Raw genomic sequence first — 21,934 nt, forward strand, 5'->3', positions numbered from 1 at the left:
AAGTTGGCGAAAAATGGTAGTTCTCGAGTGACTACTAACGGCACGTCTGGTTACAACTTTCGTTTGTAATACTTTTTGCGAGTAATTATGACGTACTGGGTCGAGCATAGTCGATCGTCCCTGAAATTTGAACCGTCGAGAAGGAGGCAATAACAGGACAACTGGTTCGTTGCTGTGTGTATACGTTTCTGAATAGTTTTCTACTTTAAATGAAATTAACTGCTACCCGACGGAGTTTCGACGTAGCGAATGCGAATGGAAAATACGTAAAGGTTTTTTTGACAAAATAAAAAATCATTTTGTCAGATTTCAAGAAGAGTTTGGGTAAATTCAATTTATGCTATTTGCTACTTGACTTATGTTTATGATACTAAAAGTTATTTTTACAAGCAGCGAAGTGATTCAGTTTTATTCGTAGTTCGGTTGCTTCCAATTTTTTCATTTTCACATTGCGTATTACAATATTGATGTTAAAATACTATTATAGAAGAACATGTTAGCAGTTTAATTTTCTGTTTGCCCTTTTCTCTCTTTTCCTTATTCTATTTTTAAATTTGTGGTGGATGATTTAAATAATGACGAGACGAGTTGATACTTAATATTGTCAAATGTATTTAAAATTATTCTAAGTACAGAATTAATCGCGCAGGAGTCAAGGATTTTGTAACAAATCCTAGCGGTTGCCATTTGTCATTCACGCGCTGTTGCCGATACTGGATGCGGCAACATCGTGGCGTTAGAGAGGACGCGTTTCGACTCGCGAAAGGCGTTTTCGGTTTGCTCCGGCCACTCGATTGGCCGCGAACAGCTTGTACGCATCTTTGTTCGCGAGTCTGCGTAGTTTGTTGCGCGGATATACGCTTATATCGACACCAGTGTTCACGAGGAAAGAGATCCTCGATGCCTTGTCCGTCACGAAAATGCGGCGGGATACCAAAGCCATCACCGCATGCCGCGTTTACGGACGGCTGATCCCGTTTCGCTGGGTTCAGTTGCAAGGGGCCCGGCACTCCCTTGCGCGGTCTCGGAAGGCCTCGTGATAATAACAGACGATCTGTCTTTCGAACTCGATTTGCGATGTTTCAAACTTGATCGCCGACAATGACGAATGTCGAGCCTCAGCGCGTTGATTTGTGCCTCTATTCGGCACAACCTGTCATTCATCGTGTCCGAAGTGCGGCGTTGCCGTTTGTCTTCCGTTCTTTCTGTTTCGATGGCGACAATTCGTCCTTTCTCTGGACATGATTCCTTTATCCGGTCGGCTATTCGTATTAAATTTTCCACTTCCAGGTATCTTTCAAAACCTCCAGGACGTACTGGACGTGAGCTGGTAGTCGATTTCTCGAAAGCGTGAGGATAGAATCATCTGGCGTGGAGGGGCTGGCGAGTTTTTTTAAATCTCGATAAAATTGGGACGGCTTTCTGTCACCCATTTCTTCACATTCCGGTAACTTTCACACTCTCGTACTGTCTAAATCTGCCTGTTTGCGGATAAGTTTCTTTAATTTCTTATATCGTCCCGTGACCGGGAGACTTATCACTATGTCCTCGACTTGGTTCAAGTGCCGAACCTCGAGACATCTGGCGTGGTTCACGAATTTTATTTTGTTACACGTAATATCCGCTGCCTCGAATTGCGCCTCCAATAATGCAAATCATAGCGTCATACTCTGGGGCTGCAGTGGACGCATGCTGACCAACTGATTGGCTGTGCTTCTGCTGTTCGCAGCCTCGTTAGTATTTACCATCTTAAATACCTCCCTTCGCTTTCTCTCGTGTCGGGATCACCAGTTTGTGGTGAATGACTTGAGGTGGTTTTAAGTGTAAGTGCCCAAGAAATACTCTCAATGTTCAACGATTAACAATCAATAATCAACAATCCACGCTTCTCGACTATGTTTGCTTCGTGTTACGCTTGACCTCTCGCACTTCGGTGTTTAAAACTGAATGAATCTTTTGTTCAAAACTGATTTTCTTTTGTTGCCCCTCGATATCCTCACTACGCACGCGTTCGTTAGACTTTCGCGACGGGAGGACATTAGGCATGTCGGCCTTACGCTTTGATGCTGTTACGCTTTGTGTCGCAAAGCCGTCGGAAAGTTCTGTCGTCGAGTGCCGCCACAGACTAAACGTGTTGTTTTATATAATAACGAGACAAGTTATTATATAATCGAGAATACTCGATACTACTCGCTATAAGAATGATCGATACTCACTTTCTGGAGAGCATGATCGTTTATTTATACTGGTCGGAGAAGTACCGGAAAATTTGAATTTGATTCCGGTTGACGATTGCACGTAGCGGCGATATTGTTTTGTACGGAGTTTTTGTACATCACATACTACAGTGTACACACTTACAGCACACATACACTTGTGATTATATGTTTCACCATTCCAACAATAAACAACGAAACTACTCAATGGCTAAAGACATCTCTTGGCTAGTGTCTAGTAAACTGGCTCTTATTTTCACCACTGCCACTTTCAGGAATGGTTCCAATTAATAAAAAAATTCTGTGAAGTTTGGATTCCATTGGATAAAGGAAAATGGCCCTTCAACGTTAAAATAATTATTTAAACGAGCATAAAGCCGATTTTATTCGGTTATATTCTAAATTATTAATTACATCAAAAACTGGACTGGAGAAAAACAACATTTTCAAAATGTTTCAACTTCGCATTCTCAATTTTACATGAATAATTGGCAATAGAAAATAGTGCGATTTCGGGCCGTTTTTATTAATGTTGAGAATTGTGGATCTTTGAAGCCGAAATAATGTTATAGGAACACTAAATTTATACTGAGGATTAATATTACAATAGCAATATATTTATTTCATGGACGATTTCAAAGATATTCATCGATACACACTCGCACGCGTCTCAGCACTTTCTTCTATACCCGACTGTTAACCGACTGAACAGTTTACATTCCTTTGTTTTCGAGACGCTGCGCACACACATACCTCCACACACTGATATTCACATACAAGTATCTCTACTACGCATTTAACTCAGTCCAGCACAGAAAATTATACATATCTCAACAATTAATTTACGGCTTAACGAACTAACACATTTTAACAATTTTTATTTGAAACTTTTTGTAATCCGATTATTAGAGTTGTTGTTATATGCAAAAAAACCTGTTTTTTACAACTTTGGAGATTTTTTGCAAAGTCTGTGCAAGAAATTTTGAGTGGCAAACATATAGGATTCATTCCCGAGAATAATTTGCATAAGTTCGCGCAAGAAAATTTAATACTGAATTTGTCCTCTTCTTAGGCTAATTTGACTGGACTATATCGTGTCATCCTGCTCTTCGGCCGTGAACCTGCAGAAGAACGACTCACTTGTTTTGTTTCTCTACCACTTTGTTACATTGTCCTTCTGTATGTCCACGAGCTTTTGTAACAACAAAAAACAAACACATGGCCGATCAGTTCGTTCTGTATCTGTGGACCATGTTTTGATATGTACGCAACGATGCTTTTGCCCATCCAAATTGATGTGCAACGCCGACACGCAACGGATTCGAACGCTCATTTGTAGACTTTTTTGTGCCGTCACATCAAAAAAATGATACGCATGTATGCAGCGGTGATTCGCAACAATGATACACAACGGGTTCGATGATATGATAGGTTACTATTAGAAATATACATATTTAGGATTAAGGTATAAAAAAATGGAGGTATGAAGGGACAAAAGACAGGATCACAAAGACAGGTATGACAATGAGAAATATGTGGAGCATTGAGAAAAGAATTGGTTTGAAAGGAAGATTTGACTAGTTTGCGTGATTGAAAACGAAATGAAACGAAGAATTGGTTTCAAGAGAGGGATTTGACTAGTTAACGTAATTAAAAACGAAACGAAACAAAACGACTGTCAACGAGTAGTGTACCATTGCGTGCTACCTATTCCATTGCTAAGTTTTAGATTTTTGAACACGTAATGGTCTAAACTATCGAGATAATCGATTATCTCGCGAAGCGCCGAAATTTGCCGAAGTTGGCCGATGTGCAGCCGACAGCTCGAGGTCGTTAGATAAACAGATGCGTTGCATCTTAAGTAATGTTTACGTCTAAGTATGTAACTAGACGTTGAGTTACATTGTATTCGAGGAGCTGAGGAAAGAGAAAAAAGAGTAAATGCGGGGTAAAGGACAGAGAAATACGAGGAGAAAATCAGGAAAATGCAACGAGGTGAGATTAGTGAAAAAATACCTGAGAGAAAAGTATTTAAAAGAGGAAGAATAGAGTTTCGGTAAAGAAAGATTAGAGTATATACAAAAAATACCATAGTAAAACAATGATGGAAAATATATGCAATAAAAAAGTGCAGGTTAGTATCATATTGAAAACAAGACATTATTATAATCAAAGATAAAGGCAATTTAATAAAATATAAGGCTCAAGGTATAATAGTAGGTATGAAGATATATAGTTTTATAGGTTACTAGAGTATTTGTAGCAAGGACAAGCGAAAGTAGCCAAAAGCTAATTATTAGAGCAAGATGAGGCAATCCAGAAAGCAATAATATACAGGTTAGAGGAGCTCATTAATTATTAATACAGCTAATTGACTAACCTGTACGAATTTAAATTATTATATTCGTCCTCAATATATCTTGTTTGTTTGTTTCATATGTACGTTTTTCTCCCTTTAGGCGAAGTTTTTGTAACCAGTGTCAAGAACTCTTTCGATAAAACGCTTTGATTCTAGTAGACTACAATTTTTCAACAATTCTATTTTCATTGCAACGGCTTCTTTTACAGTTATGTTGTAATATGTGTTCTATCTGACGGAACAAAAACGTGAGGATTTTCGTGAATAATTTATGACATACGAAGACAAAAGACTATTTTTGAATGAGGGCAGCAAAACATCAATAATTTGCATGATCTCCATCTAACACAAGTAACATATCGACGTATTCATGAAATTATGGCATTTTGAACGTTTCCTCATTTTAAGGTACTAGACTTTAAAATAACGCTTCAGAATTGTTATATTAGTGAAAGAAATTGAATAATAATATTATTAACAACAAATTAGCAGATAACTGAGGAAAAGAAATGAAGCAGTGCTTTCCAGACTGGTAATTGCTACCTTCAGCATTAACGTATGTGTATATATCTACCAAAGATTAATTTGCGACTTAAATATAATAAGGCAACATATATTTTGATTTATGTCGTTGTTATATTTTTAGCTGCTGCTACTTTCATCCAGTTAAAATAATTAGAAAACAAAATCTGTTTCTATAGTCGCTATCCGAAATAATAATTAAATAATTATAAATAATTATAAATAATCTATACGTCACATGAAAGTAGAAAGAAATTTCTAAGTTACAGTGCTATTTAATATCTATTTATTTGCTCAATTTTGTTCAAACATTGTAGTTGTTAAACAGTTTGAGATGGATAGGTCGTGATAGGTGCTGAAGAAATATATATAAATACTCGGATATATTTAACCAATATATTTATTAACAATTCTCGTTATGGACACTGTACGTAGAGCTTGCGATTACACTTGGCGGTACAACTCGACTTCTAGACGATGAGCTAATGAGTTAAGATAAGGTCTGCTCAAGAGGAACTCTCTTTCTGTCACGATGATGCTGCAGAGGAGGAAAACTATGATGTCTAAGGGCACGAGATCATCCTCTATATACGAGATTATATACGAGATTAGTCCTATAGAAATTAAAAATTTTTTATTACTGATTTCATTACGTTTTGATGATAGTACAGGACAAGAATTTTGGAATCTGGAATCTTCTTTGTTGGTTTCATACATCTGGTTTCCTACTGTTGGTGAGTGATTTTTGGACTTTTCAGACTTTTCGATTTTCATCACTTGCTCTGAATCCTTTAATAACTCATCATAAACCGGAAATTTCAAGGAATTAGTTAATAACAATCTACCAACCGGACAGTATACCTTGGGGGACTTCCCTGTTGGAGACTGTCCTCCTCCACCTTTTCCTAGATGAAAACATACAGGCAGGAAGATGATGATCAGTACAAAACACGCTGATTGTTAACTCAAACTGGTAAAAACTTAACCATGACGTGTCAAATGAGAACTCGGTGAGCAAAAAGAAACAAATAGAGGGGAATGTTTCTGAGGATTGCTACAACGGTCGCTCAACCGGTCAGCCTACAACGGAGGCTCAACAACATCGGTCGACTAAAGCTGGACAACTCGACTGCGAAATTTTGCTTTCACTGAACAATTGTCCGGGCTTTTCGGGATCGAGTTGACTTGGTAATGGACGAGCCTCTTGACGTCTGGACCCAAGATGCCCGTTTGCGCCTGGATGGACCTTGATGACTCGGTCCAAAGGCCATTGCATTGGGGGCACATTATCCTCCTTGATGCTGAAGATCGTGCCTTCCTTGATGCCGTGGTCGGCCTTGCTCAATTTATTGTGACTGGTCAACTCATTCAGGTATTCCCGATGCCAGCGATTCTAGAAATGCTGTTTCAGTTGGTAAATGTGTTATCGTCTGAAGAGCCGGTTGAGTGGACTGTCCCTGAAATCTCGCTCTCGCAGGTTCATTAATGAATCGCCAATGAGGAAGTGGCTGAGAATGAGGATCAGGAGGTCACTTGGACCAGAGGATTTTGGAGTCAGCGGTTTTGAATGCAGAATGGCTACAATTTCAACGATGAGTACTTTATTTTGCCAGTTTTCCTGTTATGAAGTTCATGCTAGAGCACTGCTCCACGATATAGCGCTGTATAATGAGTTGGATGCTAATGGCTTAATTGGTTCAGTTGTCATTGGAATCGTCGATCGTCGACATCACTATTTACGCGTTCGTCGATGGCTGGAGGATGGTCCTGTAGACAAGCCCCTTCGTGACGTCTTCGACCTGTGTTTCGTTGTAGATTTCCGATGACCAGTCGGTGATGAGGATGTCGAAGAGGGTCTCGAGGATCGACTGTTCGACGAAGAGAAGGTTTGGCTGGATGTAACGGAACGAGACTTTGAGTGGCGTTTGTCCTTATGCAGCATCGTGTTATGCCATTGTCCACACGTACGACATGGTCCTGCGTAACAATCTACCATAGAGTGCCCCTCTCTCAGGCAATTGGTGCATAAGGATGCCGCTTTGACGTCTTTAAGGCGCTCGCTAACGGATTTCGCCTTGAAAGTATCACATCCCCAAATCTTGTGCGGTCCTCGGCAGATGGGGCATGTCTGTCTTGTCACTCTGTATGTAGAGACCAATTTCAAGTTGTATACCCGTTTCCGAAGGAAGTTCAGTAGATGAGCATAGTGAGGCACTTCCTTGTCAGGTAACGTGAGTTGCCACTTTTGCACGGTCTTTGCTGGTAATTTTGAACTGATCAGACTGATAATTATCGTATTTAAATTGATTGGCTCTCCTAAATTGTTCAATGAGTGGAGATTTTGTTCGACCGTGTCAACTAACTGCCTCAAGGCCGTTGGAGATGGTTCAGTTATTTTTGGAAAATTAACGATTGCGAGGCTGTAGCGAAAAGCGATGTGTTGTGGACACTCGAACCTCTTCTTGCAAGGGTCAGTAACGTCGCTGTTATTTGCGTTGACAAGATGGTCACTGTTATCTGCTATCGAGGAGAGAGTGTTATTGGACGAACATTTCGCAGGAAATCCGCTGCCTGTGGGTGTCGATGGGGTTGATGGTTTCCTGCTTTCTATGAGATTCCTTATTCGAGCAGCCAGGGATATGTAATAGCCAAACGCTTCGCGCTCCTCAGTATTATCTTCTTCGTCGAGGTCGTATAATTCCTCCTGGACGAGTCGGAATTGTTTCCACTCGTACTCGAGTTGGGCTTTATATCTTTTTAAAGCACCAACGTTATAATTGTTGGACTGTTGGTAATCGTCAATGTCTTTCGTTATGAACTTGATGTTGTCGAGATGCTGATTGCGTTTTTGTTGCAGGCAGTCGATGTTTGATGCGGTCGCCATGCTTTTGACGGATGTTGTGCAAGGAACAGGAATTGGCGAAACACTTTAAAGAGCTTAGCTTGCTGCGAGATTTCGTCGTTCTTGAAACTTGCTATCTTGAAGACTGTGCACGTGTATCTGAAGGACCAAAAATGTTCGATCGATCGCGAAGAAGCTCGCCAACGAAACACGTCAAAGATGTGGTTGTACCGACGATAACACTTGGTTAACAAATTAAAATATGCACTTTAGTCCAACAATCTCTTCTCGTAGAACATAAGTTTTAGTGATAATAGTTAAAACGTCGACTGATGGTCAACAAATTGAGATGCTGATTGGTCAAGAAACCTGAAGCAACTAAATTCCTGTGACGACGGTCACGACTAGTTATGGATGTGTCTAAGACCACCGGATAAGCGGATTTGTCAATGGCAATTTTCAGGAGGAAAGCGAGGGCAACGGTTATCCTTGCTAATTGGCTAGGAAAAAAAGGTAAGTTGGTAAGGAAGGGTGCTACATGCCTCACAAAGAAGGTCGCTAATGGAAGGCATCATACGTGAGAGAAACCAAATTTCCCGTACTTTACATTTGTACTTTACAATTTGTCCAGCTGGACATTTGGTAAATTTTTCTAACTTAATTGCTAGATAACATGTGGATGATGGCTACCCCCAGCGGGATATCATTTTCGAGTTTGGCTATTTTATTTCTTTAGTGGGATCAGTGGGGTAGGGTTTTCTTTTTAGTCTTCTTTCTATGGGAGACTTTCCTTGAGACATGCTTTGTATCTTAGATTTTTAAAATAGTGGAAAAGAAATCTGAGAAAATGATCAATTCAGAGTGAAAGGAACTACCAATATAATTTTTTTTTTATTATTTAATTTGTACTTTACAATTTGTCCAGCTGGACATTTGGTAAATTTTTCTAGCTTTATTGCTAAATAATAAAAAGTGAATGTCTACCCCTAGTGGAATACCATCTTCGAATTTGTCTATTTTATTTCTTTAGTGAGGTCAGTGAGGTGTTTTATTTTTAATCTTCTTTCTATGAGAGTTTCTATGCGATGTATTTTTCTGCGTAGTTGCCAATTTCTTCTTTAACCGTTGACTATTGTTCTTAGTATCTTCGATTGTAGCGAGTCTAGTTTATTTATGTGCCTCATTGCTGCTGTCCCCCATAATGGTATTCCGTACGTCCAAATTTGTTTTATTATCGTTTTGTATATTTGTAATTTATTTCCTATGCTAAGTTTAGTATTTCGACTAGTTAGCCAGTACATCTGTCTTCTTGTTATCCATATTTTGTCTATAATTGATTTACTATGTTGTTCCCATGTAAGTTGTATGTTAAGTGAAGTACTCGGTATTTAACTTGCCTTGTTTGTGTTATGTGAGTACCGCTCAATTGGATATTTTCAATTTTCTTTCCCTATTGTTGGTTTTAGACGGTCGTATATTATTTTCTCTAGAATTTTGGAAAACGCAGGAAGTAATGGCATTGGCCTGTAAGATGCTATAGTATAATATACAGATCTACAGTACTATATTGGAGTACCTGAGAAGTGAGAACAAAAGCAGTCAGAAGTTAATTGCTAGGACCAGATGTAGGAATTTAAGAAACTTTAACAGGTATTGACTAGGAAATTGCTAGCAGAGGTACGTATTATCTGAGAACAGTAAGATTATAAATAGAAAGAGGAAAGAGAAGTGTAATATAGAAAACGTATTATGTGACAGGAATGACGAGAAGATAGTTGACTGGATAGTTGACTGGACATTCCGTGACCTTGACACTGTAACTAATAAATACATACATATATATGTCGGAGATGAAAGGAAAACCGGAGCCTTCCCTATGCAATTTTGAAGAAGCCTTCTAATGCTTTAGCCTAGATTTTATCATAACTGTAATTAAGCAATTGTTATCTGTAATTGTTTGACATTTGTGAAAAGCAAAAATGGGTTCGAGGTGACAACTGGTCGCTGAACGTAGCCACGGTCGCGGGATAAACGTTTTGCCTGATGAAGGTGTGGATCGGTTGTATTGTTCTCCCTAGAAATCACATAGAATTGTACTTTAGAGATGCTGATATAATGGGACACGTTGTATTTGGAATCAATCTCCAGACAGAAATTGCCTAGTATCGGCGTTTGGATCTTTCTCGATGTTTCCAAAGAGTATACAACAAACTTTTGACAGATATTGCCTAGCAACAACGATTGGAACCTTCTCGATGTTTCCAGCGAGAATATAACAAACAAATGCAGTCGTATAGCGAAAAAGATTTTCATCAGATTCGTGCGATCGCCTTGGAAAGTGATACATCAAGTAATTTACCGAGTGATTCAGCAAACGTATTTTTGTGTTATAAAATTATTTAAAGTTATCCCGTTGACCGTGGATTCGTTTGAACCCCGGAACATTGTTAATAGCGTAAATTAAATTCATTATTTGTAAAATCTATCAATCGTTAATTTCATTATTCGTTAAATTTATTACTCGTAAGATATATTATTCGTTTCTCTTATTGTTCGATAAAACTTATTATTCTTTAATCTAATTATTAATTTAACTTATCATTTGTTAATCAATCATATCATTTATAAAATTCATTATTCATAATATTTTGTAAAATCTTGTTTATTCGTGTAAATATATTCTCTGTTTTGTAAAACAATGGCTAATTCAAATGAAGAAACATTACGCGACTTAAATCCTAATGATAACCCGACATATATATACATATATAAAAGATTCACGTCTGAGATGGCACATTGTGCACTTCTACATTATTATAACAATAATAAACGTTCTGCAACACTATATTTTGTTATTATTAAACACAACATGCCTAGTCTATGGAAACGTTAATATTACTCGACGTAAATGAAATTTTGTAAAATGTGAATGTGAATAACTTTAAGCGAATCTTTTATTGAACTATTACGTTTTAAATTCTGGAATATAGAATTATATATTGTGTCAATTTATTATTCATAATATTATAGCATCATTTTATAGTTATTCACCCAACAGATCTCACAAAGGACATAACCTAACAAACACGATGATGGTACCCCGCTGGGGGTAGCCACCCACATGATATATTAGTATACCGCTATAATACTTTACCAAATGTCCTACTAGACAAATTGTAAAATTTAAATAAATAAATAATAAAAAAAAAATTTTATAGTTATTCGCCCAACAGATCTCACAAAGGACATAACCTAACAAACACGATGATGGTACCCCGCTGGGGGTAGCCACCCACATGATATATTAGTATACCGCTATAATACTTTACCAAATGTCTGGACAAATTGTAAAATTTAAATAAATAAATAAAAAAAAAATTTATAGCTATTGTATAGTTAATGTCGATTCACAGTTTGTAGTATTCAAAATCGTGAAGAACTCGGTATTTGGCTATCACGTTTAATTGGTGAATCTGTCAATGTAACGCCCTTTACAATTTTAATGTTAAATATGTAGTATCTTGTAAGTCTCAACATTTTGAACAATTTTTTCCTGAGCATATAACCGGCGGTCGGTCTTAGTTTACGAGTTATATGAAAAACTATCTCGCGACTTAGTTTTTAAGCTGAGTTGAAGCGATTAAGCAAACAAATGCTGACCTTGCGAGGTGACGTGTTAAGGCTACTTCGTAATTGCTGTGCTAAGCCGTGTCTTGTTTTGCTCTGTGTATTCTACTGTTACCAACCTAGTTTTCTCGGACTGTTTTATATTCTTGTGAATAAGTGTCCTATTGAACTCTATTACACCTATAACGATTGCTGTATTAGATTGTGGATTAGTGATAGTGACAAACCTGTGACTTGTGTATCTTGTGGAATTAGTTTCTATCCAGGCTCTTTATGCTTGATGAGATCTGGTCACTCTTAGTCCACCGACACACTCATAAACTGCTCTGATTCAACCTCAACATCCTCAGATTTGCACGGATCGGATGACAATTCTTTATCATCATTATTCGATCGTCTACAGGCCTCTCCTCATGCTGCTTTATCCGAGATTAATACTAAACTTGATCTCTTCACCATAAGAATGAATCAAGGAAATCAAAGACTCAGCAGTCGCAAAATTAGATAATATTTCTATTTACTGAACTGTTCTGAGAGTTCCGATACTGGAATTTAAACTATTGTCGGCTTCGTCCTTTGTGGAGACATGTAAATACGAAAAACTGTATATGAAAATTCAGAAGAGAAAAAGGTTCAACAAGTTCAACCTTCTTCTATTTAACATTAACGAACCTGTTTTGCCTATGCCAGATGCGAATCTGAAGGTGGTGGAAGTTTTCAAAGTGGAATTGGTAAGTTCTTCTTTCATGGCTTCACATGGCCAATTCTGTTAATATTACCAAGTACGTATGTTTGTTATAATTATCTATTATTATTGTTTTTATCATTCTATATGTACGTATAGTGGTAATGGAATTAACATGAAAGAAAGACATTTAAAATGTCCTCTTTCTATATTAATAACAATCATAGCTACTTGTTTGTAGGTTTGTAGTCCATCTAGCTGAAAGTAAACTACCATGATTAAATTAACTGAGAAAAATAACGATATAAGAAATTAGGGAAAGATTGCCAAATTTTCTTCTATGACAAAATTATAAACAAATATATTTCCATAAAAAAAATCTACCTGATTTTGTAAAACTACATATTTATATATCCAAACATTATTACGATTTAAGATAAAAATAAAATCACTATAATGCAACATGAAAACATGTGTAACAATTACAGAAATCTTCTTTATCGATATATGCCTCATGTGAATTATTAAACTCTGATTTTTTTGTAAACAGCGAGATGCAACGCAAGTTATAAACATGTGGTCGATAAACTTACTTTGTTGAAATACATATATGCATGGTGTATCTGTAAAAGAAACTTTTAAAGATATTTTATGATTTTGAAATTATTTAGTTTACTAGTAAAAACCGCTGTAGCTTTGTTCACTCGTCTATTTCTTTATTTGTATGTGTCTTACCTCTTAAGCCTCCGAGAAATATTTGCGCGATACATATCGTGACTCCATCTAGCACGCAATTGCCTATCAAACGTCTCCCCTCTCTATCGGCACACATGCATTTACACATGACTGTTGTTTAGTTCTCACTAATACTTCTTTCATAAATACTTTATCAAATGGCCGCCGTTTGTGAATAAAAGACGCTAAAATTAGTATCAAATTCCTAAGTTGGTATGACATTCGCGTTGGGCTACGAAGGTCCATAAGGTAATTTGTCTATTCTCATATTTCGTCTGTCGATAATATAGTAGTATTATAGGTTGCAGATTCAAGATCATACTGCGTTACAAATCCTAATAAATAGATCAAAGTGGTATGGTAACAACCGATTTATAAAACACAACTTCCGACATTAACCTCTTAGGCATTATGCGCCATCTTATATTACGACGCGCTACTATAATAACTCACTCTATTGACTTATATGCTCACCGTTTTTTAAACTAAATGATCATTTTCATTTGTTTTGCTTCATACTTCTTTTGCCCTCACATCGTTCTATAACAGTGTTAACAATATACAGACAGAATATATAATCTTCGTTTTTGATACACCAACGTCAGGTATCAATCGTTGCTTTTCGTTAATATAAATATACCATTACTAGATGCGCTTTCTAACATGCCGATCCGTATCTTTATGATTTTTTAGAATCTTCAACCTCAAATTGTCGCTTCAAAATAGGAAACGAAGAGCAATTTGAAAAACTATCGCGCTATGAGTGTAAAAATTGTGACGTGGGTCCATGTGTTCATGATAAGTAAGGTACGTTGCAATTAAAATAAATTTTAACGAAAATCATGCTTGAGGTCAATTTTACACGAACTTTCTTTACAAATCTCCATCGATCCAGAGGTGTAAAATCGCCATACAGTGGTTTTGTACTTACTTCTTACAAGCCTTGTAAATATTTAATTTGGAAATTGTGATTTTGTTAAATTCTTTTGTTTGAAATAGTAATACATATTTAATAATACTTCATAATTAATATTCTTTCTTTAGTCACTGAGTAATAATAATGGTTTAGATCATATTCTTTACCACAGACGAATATATCCCATTCTTAATGCATGTTCTTTAGCTTCAATGCTTTCACCGAAGGATAGCATTAAATACAAAATCTTAACTTATCGGTCGCAGCGTTCTATGGTCGTCACTTTGTAAACCTCAACTCCCGACATTAAGGGTCTTACCCGCTTCAGGAAGGAGATTTCCTCTTTGACTTACCAGTGATACAAAATTTTACAAATAGATAGTTGTTCCCAGACTAGTGCTGCGCCATGCGGCTAAGTGGTGAGCTTAACAAACATTAGCATATACAAGAACCTACAAAATTAGGGATCTGCTCTGTAATGATAACAATATAATACAATATTATAAGGTAAGATAAGAATATAATATTAATAAGTTTCTCCCCGCTGTAATTCTAATCTAATCCTTCGCTTTTATACATCATTCGAATTTTGTATTGAACATAATTTTAAATAATTATGCATAATATTTGCTATATTTCATAAAATGTTTAGAAAAATATTGTAAAGGGGAGTGTTAAATTTCTTAATTTTTAATTTTTATTATTATGCAAAATTCTCGTTAAGCTTTGTGTGATGGAATAGGTTCTTTTCTAATAATCTGACGTTGATCGATAAAAATAGCGGTTTATTGTGTACTATCATTTTGAACAGCATTCATCAGTACAGTTAAAATGTTATTCATTATTGTACGTACACTGAATAGTATATAAATATCGATTTATACCAATAATTTTAAAAGACTAATTTATATGAGTCAATCTTTATAAACATTTAATATCGTTAACATAAGATTTGGCACATTGAACATTTACCTAATATGATTTTTCTAAACAAATAGTGAGACCTTTCACGCTTGTGTAAGTATAATTATCTATTTTGCTCCATATTTCGTAATACTTTATATTTCATACTTTATAATAATGTGCTATTAATAATTTAAATATATTTGATTCCTCGAATCTAGATTTTAATAATATAAACAAAATAGAAAGAATAATTATTGCATTATATAACACAAAAGTTTTGAGCTAATATATCACATATCAAAATCCATATATAAATTATTTTCTCTCTATCCATTCTCTTTTTCTTCCACGCACGCTCACGCACGCACGCAAAACACGCACACACACACGCATTTTTTTCATTGAGATGATCGAGTCACATATTCTTGATTAATAATTTTAATATTTCATGACAATTAATGTTATTAAGAATATAAAAATATGTTAATATAATATTGTTATAATTTCATAGTATTGTTGTACTATCAAGTAATACCTGTTATTACTTACAAAACCTTGGTTATGAAAATTATTTAATTCAAGAAAACTTAACATTTTTGCAAAAGCTTGCAAAGAATTTTTTTTAAATAAAATACTAAATAATAAGTAACAAAATTTACCAGTCTCTTATTTCATAAGTAGTTTGTTACATTGTTATATGACACTTACATAAGCGTAAAATGGCCTCCTATTCTAGACACGATTGTATATCACATGTAGGATCACAACACTGTTACGATTTGCATTTGCAGATAGATTGATTATATATCAGTTACAAAGAGTTTTTGTTAAACATTCAATAGTAGGGCACTTTAAACTTGAATTGTTATTACTATTAATTATCAATTGGTGCAATAGATGTAGAATAAAATCTTCTTATTTATGAGTAATTTGTCTACTAATACAATATTTTTTTATATACAGATATCAGGTATTTCTTTTAGGAAGCAGTAGCTCTTTTCTAGAGATTCATTATTCCATTAAATTGTAAAATATTTTGCTTACGATTAAAATAAAAGGAACTGAAACATTATCAAAATAGTGTGTTTAAAAACTAATCTAATCTGAAAAATAGAAACATTTTTCAATCAAGATATATTCTTTAGAAGAATATTTCCTGTGTAAAATTTCTCTTTAGAAATGTAGTATATGTACTTTTATATATAAGTTATTAGAACACACATTCATGTTTGAGACAACATACTGATCTATTGCTATATTCATTTAAAGAATATTTTAACTGTCTTTTATCTCTTTTTGCTTTTGCTATCAATTACATTTAAATTTATATTATATTTTTGTGATTATTTGTTCTTTTCTTCTTCATTATAATATTATGAACAAATAAGATTTCCTTATTTGAATTTTGAATAATTGTAAAACTGTAAATATATTTCTATAAGATTTAGAATATAAACTCAAATAAAATATAATGTTTTAAAAATATTCATTTTGGCATTTCAATTCATAATTCTCAACTTAACAGTATATTGCTTTATATATAAGGATTATTACCTCTTTTCACATGTATGTTATAATTAGGATAACTGCCTAGATATTGATGTCGTGGGCTTACTGATGGTTGTTTTGTAATACTCGCCATTGCCCAACCCATGATTAGTTCCAAACCTCTGCACAAAGTTTGATATATAAACCACGGCCATGGTCTGGGATATTGTGTGACGATTAGTTGCATACCATGTTTTGTAGTCTCGGCTAAGAGACCTATATTAAAAAAAAGATTTGTAGTTTTTTACAAAAATTTTCCTTTTCTCAAAAATCAAATTTGTTATTTAGCATTTAATACATTTATGCTAGTAATCTTGTATTTTATATTAAATTACCGTATGGCCCAAAAATACGTGCTACATCTGTAATGCATAAAATGATTCCTAAAACCGCAGTTACATATGTTACATTTAATACTTTTCGAATTTGCGATCTCCTAACTGCCGCTGTATTTTCTTCCAACATATGTAAAGGCGTATCGGATTTAGTCCTATTGACATACGCAATATGATTTAATATTGAATGAAGCGTAAAATCGCTATTCTGAAAAAAAAGTATTCAACCTTGTAAAATGATATAACAAAAGTTAATTTTTGAGGCAAACATTAAAGTGAAATAAAAATACCCCAACTTTTCCGTCGACTTTAGTATTTTCGGGAAGCAAATTAGTTTCGACCGTTATATCTTCAACATCTTCTTTCTCCTTTTCATTTTTCCAAGATAAATTTTTCTTCCGTAATTTTCCATCATCATCTTTATCTTTACTTTTTTCTGTCATTAGAGCTGCTTTTTCACTACAATCTGGTTGATCCGAATCAGATTCAGATTTTTCTTGTATCTCTATTTTTTCAGGAACTATGCTACGGCCGTGAGTTGGACTTCTGCTCAAGCTTCTAATACTAATATCACTACTTCGGCGATTTAAATCCAGTGGTTTGACTTGAACAAATTCCGAATTACGTCGAAAGGAAATATCTGAATTTCTACGTATCTCAGTTCGGGGAGTAAAACCGCTAACATCAGAATTACGTCTTGAACCTAAAATATAAATGAAATATAATTGAAATAAAAGAGTATTTATACTAGGATTGATAACCAATGTGTGTACGTGTGTTATTGTTAGGTTTTATTTACCTGTAGGACTTAGGTCCACGACTTTTGGCAATTTATGAAGATCGGTCGGAGGTAACATTCGCCTAGGTGTTCTATTCCCAAAATCGCTATTCCTTTTTAATTTAGCAGCAAATTGAGAACTTCTATTCTTTTCATGTGAAAAATCAGAACATCGTCTTAAATCTCTAATATTTCCTAAAGGTGTCACATTTTCAGAATATCTTCGAGACATCTTGTCCGGAGATCGTCTTCTATCAATCTCGGGTGAATGTTTAGGACTAAAGTCAGAATTGCGTCGACATTCCGATGTGAAACCATCCTCTTCATTTATAAATCTAACACTACACTCTGAATTTCTACGAGAGGATCTAGACGCGTCACTGTTTCGTCTACTAGCTACTGAACTTCTACGGCTTGGACTAGATACTGTTATTATAGGTAAATTTGTCGCTGATGGCGTAGGTGTCGGGGGTCTAACATATACTTCTGGTACAGTCGACTTGGGAATTGTTTTGTCATCTTGGGATGGCATACTTTTACAAGGTGATTTGTCACATTCTTTTTGAACCTGTTCCTCTTTTTCTGTTATTTTCATAGGTTGATCTATGATATTAAAATAAAAGAAGTTTAAATATTAAATATTAAATATTAAAAATATATTGCTTCTATACCTATACTTTTTCATTTCTCTTTTACCTTTAGGATTTTTGTCCAAATCATTTGTAAGGGTTGCAGGTTCTGTTATTTCAGCATCTTTAATTTTGGGATTGAGCAAAGTAGGTACTAAGGCAGTGGCAACAGATGATGCCAAGTTATTATAAGGAGCTAACATTGCCAGTTGCATAATACCTAAAACAACACTTAATATGAAATATTTAAATAGTTGTTTAATACCTATATTATCAATATAAGGTACTAAAAAAAGTTCGTGCGAATTCCTAGAACAAAATACAAATATTCTGTGTCTTTTGTAACATAATTTTATTTAACAATATAATCACCATTTATCACTTTTGTGCATTTCTTCGTTGTAAAAGCTTCGATTTCTATTTGCAAAAAATGAACTAATTACTGATTTGACCACGGCATCATTTTTAAAATTACTATTTGCAAATTTAACATTGATCAAAATAGATGATACAGGAGACAGATCTGGCTTGTAAGGAGGATGCGGTAGAAACTTCTATCCATTCCTTATTTTTTGGTGAGTTGAAAGAAGAACGAGGTCATGCGTTATTGTGTACATCTTCCCTGTTTCCGAATGTCGGATGAATTTTTTTTAATTGTATACCAACTACATAGATCAAACTTTTTGCTGATACGAACTTTATGCATTATATTATACAAATTACTGACCGAAATTTAATATCAATTCATTGGTAACCGAAAAAACTACACGAACCTTTTCGGGTATCTAATAATAACATTACATCTTATAATATAATATAATATCTACTGTAATATATATATTACAATAGATACATATTATTAATACTTATTAATTAATTATATAAAGTCTTATTTTTTACGATAATTTTAAATAAACTGAAGTTAGCTTATAGAAACAAACCTTTTTGATGTGTATTAGAATTGTCTCTCATTAACATACTACTTGGCACAGATTGCAGTAAATGAATTATCTTATATCCTGCATGTAGAAATGTTAAGTACAATAAAATACTCCAGATAAGGAACACTGTTTGGACCACATATTTTGCTATATAACAATTATGGGAGGTAAGAGCAACGTCACTAGCAATTACAAAAAAAAAGTGTCCTGTTATGATTAAACTGAGACAAGATTCTTTTTGAATCTTCTCTGGTCCAAATTTAAGCTGGAAATATATTTTACTATATATTAAATCAGTTTTGTTTAATGTTCAATTTTTTCTAGAACACTAAAATTACCTGAGTTAATTGCAGAAAAGCCAGTTGTATGAGACTAAAGGCAGATGTTACACATGGAAATCCAACATCCCAAATAATGGAACCAATTATTTTGGGCATAATATTTTTAAAATTATATGGATCTATGAAGAGGCATGCTGCTCTTGATGCTCCAAGTATACATAAAAACATATTAATTGTGGACATAAAAGGCCGACTTGATATAAGAGACCTAAAAGAAAATACAATATTTTTCAATACATTTGTAGTTCTGTATATCTGGAATAAGATATAATTTCATACCTTAAGTGTAGAATAGATAAAAATGTGTAAAATGCAAGTACAAAGAAGAGGCAGGCAAAACCATATGTATGTAAAAGAAAAATCCATTTTAGCTCTTGATGTATTGATGTGATTGATGGAGTAATGATTAGTAATTTGTCTAAAATTGAAGGTGTTGACAAATTTGAAACACAATTTTGCCCAGGTATTGGTGTTGATAATGATATATTTATACCTATAGGTAAAGTAAAAGTGATTAAACAATTATAAGATATAAGTTGAGGGATAATTATAAAATTGATCCTTTTTTTCTTATTATGTCCCAGTGTTTAATTACATCTGTTATGGAGAATTACTTTCACATATACGTATTTTTTATCATAATGTGAAACAATTAATAACAGTAATAAAAAAAACAAAGGGAAAAAATATCAAAATATAAGAAGCAACTGACCACGGGTCCAATTAGTCAGCTTATCCATAATCTTTGGATTGAAATTCACAGCACATCACTAACTTTTTTCTAATACTTAAATCCTGTTAACACACAATCGAATTTTTTTTTATTTGAACGAGCAACTTATCGCAACAACGGATTTTGAAATGTGACTGCAGCAACAGGCTTTGCTTATAGTGTAGTCCGATTAGCACCCCTTCTCCAATTCGCGGATACCTACAGTCCCATCCGTTTCTCTCACCCTCTTGCTAGAAATATTGATTTTGCACAAAGGATGATTGGAGGGAGAATTCAGACTATCCTGAGCTTTACGCTTGTCCATTGTTCTTTAGAATATAAATAGAACATTACTAAATTTATCAAATTAATTCTGTTTTATTATTTATTATTATCTCTTGTTGCAATCATGCATATAGCATTTCGATACCTAAAAACTTCGCATTTTTCAATTATAAATTGTCCTAAAACGTAAAATTGTCCTTTTCCTTCTTAAAAATTTTTTTGACTTAAGTTGATCGGAAATTCTATAAAATAAAAATTTGGTCCTTGCTTTTAGGATATCTTAAAACTTTCACAATTGTTTATTATTAACAATTGTAATTATGATATCAATTTTTGATTTTTATATACATATTCCTATATTACACATATCTAATATAACGATACATCGTTAATGAAAATTTATTTGAATCTAATATTACAAATTATCCATAGTAGAATCTATACTATTGTACATAATGGACAATGATGCAAGCTAACTGTATATGTATTTAGATTCAAATGTCCTACACTTGATTAAACGAATCTTTCCGATTATTGCTATTATAAAATGCTTATGAAACACATTAACAAACGCGTGACAAACAGGTAATCGTAAATTTATTATTTTGTACACATATAAATACATACATTGAAATATTGTAATATCTGATGCGGACCATTCATTAATGTTTAGAAGTATTGATTTAAAACAAATTTACCAAAGGTATTAACTATTATGAAAGAATTTTAGCTTAAATTTTTCTAGTAGTATAAAAAAACTTAGTAATATAAAGTTAATGATTAAATTAAAAAATAGCATTAAGCATTAAACAATTCTTTATTAGAATATTACATTTACATTGTATTTTCTTCAACTGAATTTATTTCTTAGATATTTTATTACACATTATAAGCTTATTTACTTTAATAATAAACTTTTAGATATAGTAAAACGGTAAATACATTTTCTGCCTGTGTACATATGGTAATGGATTATGATGAAAAGTATGTTATGACCTTATGTATGTAATAATATGTTATAGAAGTTAATGAAGTTGACATGCTCTAACTGCAATTAATTGCAAAAGAATAAATAGGGGGCTCAAAACTTCTGAATATTCTAAAGGACTTTGTCCTGATAGCTTTCTACACAGGAGATATTTAAAAACAAATATTAAGATCAACAATATGAGACTCCATAATCCTCTTAAAACAGCAGCTTTGACCATTCCTTCCATATGCATTCTTATGAAAATAATTGCACAAAAATAAGCATTCAGACCATCAGCAACAAAAAGTGGTGAGAATACTATCCACCATCCTGTATTGCCCAGGAAATAATTTTCGTCCAATCTGAGAGCTAGTAACACTGAGAAAATTGTTAATGAAACTAAATTTATCCACATTTCAAAAATGGTCAGTCCCAACCAATGTTCTAATTCATTTAAAGTAAATATCATTTTAAAGCAATGAAAAATATCTAATTATAGTATCTAAAAATTATGAAATATCTAATTATCAATTTGATCTTATGTTTTCATTTATTATATTATCAGTTGTCTTTTGTTACTTATTGTA

General features: G+C 34.0%; 2 protein-coding genes and 2 long non-coding RNA genes across 6 annotated transcripts; 2 read left to right on the plus strand and 2 right to left on the minus strand.

The window, feature by feature from the left end:
* Nucleotides 1-4,093: 4,093 nt before the first annotated feature.
* On the plus strand, nucleotides 4,094-5,076 carry LOC143304045 (uncharacterized). The gene is made up of 3 exons (XR_013060741.1): nucleotides 4,094-4,350; nucleotides 4,461-4,553; nucleotides 4,676-5,076. It is a non-coding gene; the product is annotated as an uncharacterized LOC143304045 (long non-coding RNA).
* An 8,059-nt stretch (nucleotides 5,077-13,135) lies between these two features.
* On the plus strand, nucleotides 13,136-17,455 carry LOC143304044 (uncharacterized). Of its 2 annotated transcripts, XR_013060740.1 has the most exons (5): nucleotides 13,165-13,235; nucleotides 13,288-13,591; nucleotides 13,680-13,793; nucleotides 14,169-14,409; nucleotides 17,209-17,455. It is a non-coding gene; the product is annotated as an uncharacterized LOC143304044 (long non-coding RNA). The 2 variants fall into 2 exon arrangements; XR_013060739.1 differs by lacking the exon at nucleotides 13,288-13,591 and having other exon boundaries at nucleotides 13,136-13,235.
* LOC117160390 (uncharacterized) lies at nucleotides 14,667-20,606 on the minus strand. 2 transcript variants are annotated; one of them, XM_076626364.1, is made up of 10 exons: nucleotides 20,093-20,606; nucleotides 19,660-19,873; nucleotides 19,378-19,588; nucleotides 19,040-19,304; nucleotides 18,166-18,318; nucleotides 17,491-18,072; nucleotides 16,982-17,394; nucleotides 16,692-16,899; nucleotides 16,363-16,572; nucleotides 14,667-16,229 (listed from the first exon to the last, which is right to left on the minus strand). In XM_076626364.1, exons 1-10 carry the CDS (start codon nucleotides 20,118-20,120, stop codon nucleotides 16,174-16,176), a joined length of 2,340 nt encoding a protein of 779 aa, XP_076482479.1. In that variant the 5' UTR covers nucleotides 20,121-20,606; the 3' UTR covers nucleotides 14,667-16,173. The 2 variants fall into 2 exon arrangements, with proteins under 2 accessions (XP_076482479.1, XP_033197014.1); XM_033341123.2 differs by having other exon boundaries at nucleotides 14,667-16,572.
* Nucleotides 20,607-21,175: 569 nt separating this feature from the next.
* LOC143302371 (transmembrane protein 203) lies at nucleotides 21,176-21,826 on the minus strand. The gene has a single exon (XM_076626380.1). It carries the CDS (start codon nucleotides 21,814-21,816, stop codon nucleotides 21,403-21,405), a length of 414 nt encoding a protein of 137 aa, XP_076482495.1. The 5' UTR covers nucleotides 21,817-21,826; the 3' UTR covers nucleotides 21,176-21,402.
* Between the last annotated feature and the right edge of the window lie 108 nt (nucleotides 21,827-21,934).

The sequence above is a fragment of the Bombus vancouverensis genome, chromosome 18, assembly GCF_051014615.1.
Source record: "Bombus vancouverensis nearcticus chromosome 18, iyBomVanc1_principal, whole genome shotgun sequence".
In the NCBI taxonomy this organism is placed as follows: Eukaryota; Metazoa; Arthropoda; class Insecta; order Hymenoptera; family Apidae; genus Bombus; species Bombus vancouverensis.

Excerpts from the sequence above, each read along its gene's own strand:
- LOC117160390 (XM_076626364.1), bottom strand. The coding sequence starts at position 20,120 with ATGGATAAGCTGACTAATTGGACCCGTG. Across the intron at positions 17,395-17,490 it reads CGTGGACCTAAGTCCTACAG|GTTCAAGACGTAATTCTGAT; the intron begins GTAAATAAAACC and ends TTTATATTTTAG. Across the intron at positions 16,230-16,362 it reads TAACATACATGTGAAAAGAG|TTTTACAATTATTCAAAATT; the intron begins GTAATAATCCTT and ends ATATATTTACAG.
- LOC143302371 (XM_076626380.1), bottom strand. The coding sequence starts at position 21,816 with ATGATATTTACTTTAAATGAATTAGAACATTGGTTGGGACTGACCATT.